Source organism: Eptesicus fuscus, chromosome 22, assembly GCF_027574615.1.
Source record: "Eptesicus fuscus isolate TK198812 chromosome 22, DD_ASM_mEF_20220401, whole genome shotgun sequence".
NCBI classification, from domain to species: domain Eukaryota; kingdom Metazoa; phylum Chordata; class Mammalia; order Chiroptera; family Vespertilionidae; genus Eptesicus; species Eptesicus fuscus.
The window spans coordinates 22,653,238-22,660,751 of record NC_072494.1 but is presented as its reverse complement, the minus strand read 5'-3'; the positions used below and the strand labels follow the sequence as shown (position 1 = coordinate 22,660,751).

The 7,514-nt window shown below is 39.9% G+C and overlaps 1 protein-coding gene across 4 annotated transcripts in view; it reads right to left on the bottom strand.

Annotated features, from left to right (window-relative positions):
• Positions 1–1,821: 1,821 nt before the first annotated feature.
• Positions 1,822–7,514, bottom strand: part of RALGPS2 (Ral GEF with PH domain and SH3 binding motif 2) — a 122,991-nt gene continuing 117,298 nt past the window's right edge. For all 4 annotated transcript variants that reach the window (XM_054712169.1, XM_054712172.1, XM_054712170.1 and 1 more), the window contains one exon: positions 1,822–7,451. In XM_054712169.1, coding sequence (XP_054568144.1) covers positions 7,422–7,451 — 30 coding nt within the window. In that variant the 3' untranslated portion in view covers positions 1,822–7,421. The remainder of the gene's footprint in view (positions 7,452–7,514) is intronic.

Below are 7,514 nucleotides of genomic sequence, written 5' to 3'. Positions count from 1 at the left end.
TTTGCTTCCACACCAAATAGAAAAGGGTCCTGCTTTACCTTAAAATCTCAGAGGTCTCCAGCAACACAAACAGCAGCTTGCTTATCGTTCTGCCACAATAGCTTAATATGGGTGCTAACAGTTTTTGAACCTAAACTGGATGGAAAACTTGGCTTTTCATCAATTGTTACTTCCAGTTGAGCTTGGGTTGTGGACAAGTCAGCCCAAATCAAATTCCAATTATATTGTGCACCAGGCACTGCCCTCAGATTCTGAGTGAGCCATTCTGGGGTGGTGTTCAGAAGTCATCATTTCAAACAAGAACCCTCCCCGCCCCCCCCAGTCAGTGAAATACTGGTCTTAATAACCAACAGTAACAAATGGGGGTTCTTTTATAGGTGGCTTTTCTTCATGTTTTTCTCAACTTGCCAGTTTGTCTCAAATAAGCTGGCTTATCTGAAAAGTTTATAAGATGAAGTTCAATGGTTGCTGGATGTAAGGATTACTAGGAAATGTCACAGGAAAAAGGTCATTTCATAGTAAAAACAAAAACTAGTTTACCTGGAATCCTAATATATAAAAACCCTGGGTCAAAGCAACCAGTAACGACCGGAGGGTGACCAACCGGAAGTCAGTGCTGGCCCCGACCCCAAGCAAGCAGTTAGGGGCAATCAGGCAGGCAGAGTGGTTAGGGGCAATCAGGCAGGCAGAGTGGTTAGGGGCAATCAGGCAGGCAGACGGCCCCTCGCAGGGCTGGCCCCGCCCCCCAGCAAAGAAAGAGGGAGGCCCAGGTCAGCCAAGCCATTGTACCCCAGCCTGTCGCCTACAGAGGGAGGCCACCGGTGGCAGGGGAGGGGGGGCAGTGCTGCACAGATGGCAAGCAATGGCAGTGGCAGTGGCAGTGGTGGGGGTGGGGCCAGCTGCCTGCAGCCTGGGGAAGGAAAGCCCCGATAGGCCCTGATCTCAGGCCAGGCATAGGGACCCTACCTGAGGGGTCCCGGATTGTGAGAGGGTGCAGGCCGGGCTGAGGGACACCCCCCCTCCGAGTGCACGAATTTTTGTGCACCGGGCCTCTAGTAAGTAAATAAAAGCTGTGTGAAACCAGTAGAGAGAAAACTGTAGAGCTTTGAGGGACATTACAACCCTAAACAAACAGAGAGATATATTTCATGTTCATAAACAAGAGGAATAAACTTTTCACCAAAACTGTAAATTCTCAAATTAATCCACATATTCAAAGCAATTCCAATAAAAATACCAACAGTGTTTTCATTGAACTTGACACACAGATCATAGGGAAGACCAGAGTAAGTCTAGGTAAGGCAAATTGGAAGAACAATGTTATTAGCTCACCAGACAGCAAAGCTTAGATAGCTGTACAGTAATGAATGTGGTACTGGCTCAGGACAAACTACTACTGAGACAGGAAAGGGAACCTTAGAAGCAACAATTTCAAAGGCCAGCAGAGACTTAAGAAAATCCAGTCCTGTCTGGAGGTTTCCCAAGCTTCTTAGAGGCAAGGACATAACCAACACCCTAGCCGATGACTTCTAGGAGACTCAACACAGGTATTTTTGTACTTCTTCCAATTGAAAGCTCCATGGGATGCCTGGCCGGCATGGCTCAGTGGTTAAGCATCTACCTATGAACCAGGAGGTCAGGGTTTGATTCCTGGACAGGGCACATGCCGGGTTGTGGGCTCAATCCCCAGTAGGGGATATGTAGGAGGCAGCCGATCTCTCAACGATGTTTCTCTCTCCCCCTTCCTCTCTCTGAAATCAATAATAAAAAAGTGAAGGATAAAAATGTAAGTATGGTAATAAATTATCCCCACACAACCTATATTTTTAAGCAATTTATTTCAATAGAAATATTTCAGAAAACTGTACTTAAATTCGTTTTTAAGTTAGCGTATGCAAACACACCGAAGATCTCACACTCACATTTGCATATTGAACAGAAACAAAAAGTGAGAGAGGAACCGAGCTGCACATCACTCAGGGAGGTCATAGTGCAGCCAAGTGCTTTGTCATGAGTACGCAAGCTCACTGGGGTAAAGGGTAAAAATGGCTTGTTGTCCTGCATATAAGCATCACTGGGTACTTATCCCCACAGATGTTTACCTCCTCTAGGTTACACTGTGGATGGTCCCTCATCCCCCAAACACACTTCAGTAGCCTATACAACAATGAATTTGTCAACAACCAAAGTGTAGAAACTATTGAGAGCCTGGTGACTTCTTATCAGCTATGCTGTCAGACCTAAGTCAATAGTTACCAGACTACCTTTGTGAATAGTTCTAATAGGCGGTATCTTGAGGGGAAACTTAGTATTTCTGACCTAGTATCTAAAGCATGGCTAATATTTATGAAATTTTCTATTAAAAAAAACCATTTTAATCTCAAAGCACTCTAATTATGTATTCTTCGAATCTCACTACTTTGTAGTCCAAATGACCAGATCAAAATTTAAATTCTGCTAATTACTAACCCTTAAGGACCAGTGAGTTAACCCCTCATGTGGCTTTAAAGACCATGTCTACTTGCCTACTCTGGAACAGACGAGCCCGTTCATATTTGTGACAATAGCATCCTGACTCAGTTGAACAACAGTAGTAGTTCCGATCTTGCAATAATCATAGAGGAGCAAAGTGTGTCCAAGCTTCGCTTTTCCTGGGAAATTTCGTTTAGTCTCTTAACTTCCCTTTAATTTGTACACTGGAGTTGTTTTCACTTTCCCATCATAATGTTTTCAGGTGAAGAGTAACTGGTAGGTTAAGTGACTGCTTGTTTGTTCTGAGTCTTATTTAAATATAAGAATGAACCAAACGAAATCTCATTTCTGACCAAAAGGATTCTCATCACAAGACTTCAACAGCTTTCATAAAACCTGAACACATCTTCCTGGCTGTATCATATTCTTTAGAGATTTCCTGAAAGGCCTTATAATTAAGTGTATGCTCATGACAACAACAACAACAACAACAACCAAAAACATCAACATAAAATAAACATAAACTCCGTGATGGGTGCTCTTCCAAGTTGTTCTTAAGAGTGCTCATCCAAAGGGCGATTTGGGTGGATTTATTTTTAATCTCCTGCCTGGAAGGAGAGGAGCAGGAAGGAAGCTTGTCTAAAAAGACTCAAAACCCAGGACTGCAACAATTACCTAGGAATATCTATACAGACTTTCTTAGACTGGATGTAAGACAGAGTGAGCTGGTGGAGAGAGGGGCAGATAGCACACACTCCTGAAATAAAGGAGTAAGAGGGCCAATGATTAGTCATACTCGATGCCTATAATTGGTCTTCAAGTTGATAAGGCACTGACCAAATTTTCCCCACACTACAACTTGAGACACCATGTAATGAAATTGCTTTCAATAAGCTTAAGAGTTCGAACACAGAGATCTCTTTCATTAGAATTCTCCAAAGGAAAAAAAAAAGTCACTTTAGACACAAGCCATTTTTTGGGGAGCAAAAGCAAAAAATAACTTGAATCATTTTGAAAAGGCTGACTTCACATGAAAAATAATTATCATCTATGTGATTAAATAACAATGTTTGTCTCTGAAAGCTTAGAAAAAATCAGAATACCACTCCGGCTGTAAAAATCTTTGAAAGAAAAAACTACAAAAGAGAGAAAATAAAAGCAAACCCGAAAAGATCACGAAGTCAGGCAAACCTCACCATCTGTTCATGCATCAGCAGCGCTAATATTGTTCCACCTGGACACGGGCGAATGCATCTTCATTTCCAAAAAGGGATCCAATTATTTCGAAAGCCTTTGAAGCAGAGGATTTCTGTTATGAAAGATTATCTTCTGCAAGCAACACTGGTACCCCTTGTTTGCAGAAGATAACATGGCAGTTTAAAAACTGGTTGTGAAGGAATGTGCCTCAAAAAACAGGAAGCATGTCAACAGTGGATAACTTCTTTACAAAAGTGGATGGATTAAATCTGTTTTGATTCCCAGAATTAATATGATGCCTTACAGTTTTGTTTTCAGTAGCAAAGACATACAGCTTACAGATTTAACCTAAAAAAAAGGGGGGTGAGGTGGGGAGAAAAAAGACCTCTGCTCAAGTCATTTGCCAGGTAAATTTTAGTAATCCCAACAGATTAATAGACCAGCCTGCCCTAAGAGGGCCCCCATTTCAACTAATCTACAGAGTGTGTACACGATACACTGTAAACATGTTTCCTTCCATAACAATAGTGCTCCTTGGTCTCCTTTATAAACCTTCTAGAAGAGGAATAAAGCCACTTATAAAAACTTTGCAGCTATAATCACGGTAACTCTTGATGCACAGAAAGACCGAATACCAGATCAGTCCACACAGAAGGTAGTGCAATGGTCTATGGCATTTTCCACACAGGAAAAACATTTGTCATCGAAGCACAGGCCTAGGGAGAAAAAGCATTCAAACTCAAATTGTTTCCATCCCTTTTGGTAATGTTTACACAAATGACATTTACACAGTGAAGAAAATGAAATAGGAAGGTGTGTTTGATCAGTTCTCTTTCAATTCTTACATTTTGGAGGTTACAGTAAAAAAAAAAAACTGTGAAAAAATAAGCAGAGCCCAAATACACAGGGGGCATAAAACCAAAAATAGTGCTCATTATGCAATTATTTTTTATAGTTATATTTTAAAAACTGGTATGTTACTTCCATGTGAAAAATAAGCTTTTGTTCAAATAACTGTTACATGAGATGTGTCTGAACTGTATTCTGGCCAGTATTATATTCTACTACTCTGGGCCATATAATACGCCAACCATTATGCTTATCATAAACCAGCTTAAATTTTTGTTTCTATGAGCTCTTTTTGGCTAGGAGAGAAACAGACAAACCTAATATTGATGGAAATTTCAAGCTTATGAGTCACTAATTTACTAATTTATAAAGGGCAGGCCTAATCAGAGGGAAATAAATTTATCATCTCACTAATAAACTACCTAAATATTTAACACATTTTGGTGACATACTTTCTTTGCATGAATTATTATCAGATATCATTTGGTGAATTACAGATAAAAAATTCACCTCCACTAGGTTAATCCACTTTTCTCACTGGTTTCCATTTGCTTCAAATGCTAAAATAATCTCAAAAAACAGTGACTAATCTTTTGAATGGACAAATTTGAAGACAAAAAAACAATGGCAACTTCTATGCACAGTGATGTTAAGAGTTTCAGACAAAAAAACTGTTTACCAAATTGAAAACTATTCTTCGTCTGTGCAGGCATCCATTCATGTTTAGAGCTGAAAACATCAAACACATCTTTCAGTTTAGCTCCCTCTTTGGCAAAACATCAGGCTCTGACTTCCAGGTGCCTACCTCCACAGACGTGGTTCCTCTGTGACATATCTACTGTAGCTTATTTATGACAAACAAACAAAGCAATAATAAAAAAAAATCCACAGGGTTCTCATCCAGAGTATTTTTTAAAAAGCACATACACTATTAAAAACATTTCTTTCTGAAGAGAAATAAACAAAGAAATAAAAAAAAATGCAAAACAGAAGTCAGATGTGCAAGGTCTACACAGTAATACTGCTGGCTCCGCAGGAGGTGTCCCTCCATGTACCCAACGTGGGTCAAGCTCAGGAGGTCGTTAATTTAAACATCACTCAGCACAGGCAACACTGTCCTCTCCAGCCTATGTCATCACTTTCCACAAAACCAGGAACTAAGGCATTTCTAACTGAGCTGTATGAGAAAAATATCTGTACTCTTAATATCCTTTGGAAACAGGTCTAAATGGAAAAACTCAGTGCTCAGAAAAAGCTCTTCTACTTCCCTTTGAGTAGATTTTTACCTAATTAGTCTGTGGGCAATATTTTCTATTGAAGTTTCATAGATTCAAGAATGAAATACTTATGATAAAAAAGTACAATGTTTTCTAAGAATACAAATGCAAGCGATTTTATGTGAGGCCCAAAGTAACAGAGCCTGGTAGAAGGTATCAGACAGAAGGCGTTCTTACTCTGGGCCAGTGCTAAAACCTATGATGCCTCATGAGTTTATAACATCGACATAGCCTTTGTTCAAACGCCATTTTTTGTTAAAACTCTAAGGCATCTTACCTTCAATATTATCATTATTTTTTTTAGTGAGTCAACATTTATTTTGGATATTAAATGCATTACTGCATAGAAGAGCCTCATAAAACTACTTGGTCAACTACTGATTTCATGGCAGGGACCTATACATAAGTAGTAAGTTTTCAGCAAAATGTTTTGCAATAAAGAAAAGTTGTACAAGGAGAGTTTTGATACTTTAAATTCTTAGAACCTCAACCTCTCACCTTTTATCCTCTTAAAATTACTTTGTATGCCTTAGAAAAAAATGAATACATACATATATGGAATCTCTTTTAAACAAATGTGACCCTGAATCTCATACTGAGCAAAAAAAATGAAAATGAATTAAAAAAAAAACACCAACAACAACTGGCATTGTGCACAATAAACAAGGTAAAGGAAAACATCAATTTCCTCCTTGGTGATAAAAATCACCTGTGACTGGTAGAAGAGCGAATCCAGCTAAGTGAAAAAGTAATGACTGTAAAATCTCAAGGAAGTTTAGGTGGGATGCAATCCCTACTACGCAGAACTGTGGCCCAACAATGAATTCATATAGAGGCTAACCTTAAACACGGTTAAAAACAACCATGTTTTCTGGAGCCCATGTGAAAAGTGTCTGGCAGGTGAACACTCGGCCTTTATACCCCTGCAGGAAGTCGTGTTCCCCATACAGTACTAAATCTCAGAAGTTTAGTGTTTAAAAATAGCTTTCCTCATCTAAAACCAAACAAAATCCCTCCCAAAGTCCCAAACAAAGTCCCAACAACTCACATTACAACATTTCTAGTTCCTCCACTCGGGCTATGAGAGCATGAGGCTGCAGGCGAACGAGGACAAACACACGTTCTGGGAGCTGCTGGTAGAATGCTGCTTGTCAGAAGACCTTTACACTTTGGTTCAAAACCAGCTCCTCATGTAACCCATTAGAATGAAATTTTTCCTTTTTAAAGTGTATCTGAAAAAGGCGATTCCCCCCTCCAAAATTAACACAAAGTTAAAAGAAATGCAAATGAGCTACGATCTATTCCAAGCACAGCACCGCCAGGAGATCACACACACTATTTGGTGTTTGGTGTTGGTTTTCCTTGCGTTCTTTTAAGGCAGTGGTTTCCACAGGTCAGTTCAGAGATAAGAAGCGTGGTCCATGGCAGTTTGTTTTGCAACTGCAATTGTTTCTCTGGGAATGTCTCACTTCATTCCCTGGAATCAGTGCTTTTTCGGTTCAGAATCCGGAGGCAAAGAGGGAAGCTCGGCTCCCCTGGCACAGGACTGGTTTTTGCTGGCGCTGGTCCACCAGGGCCTCGCTCCCACTGTGGAGCAACAATTCACCTCTCTTCTTTCTTAGGCTTTTACTCAAAAGTCATCAAGTTTGTAGGAACCTAAAAAATACAAGCATTACAAAACAACATTATTTATTTTTATTAAAATACTAGAGGCCCGGT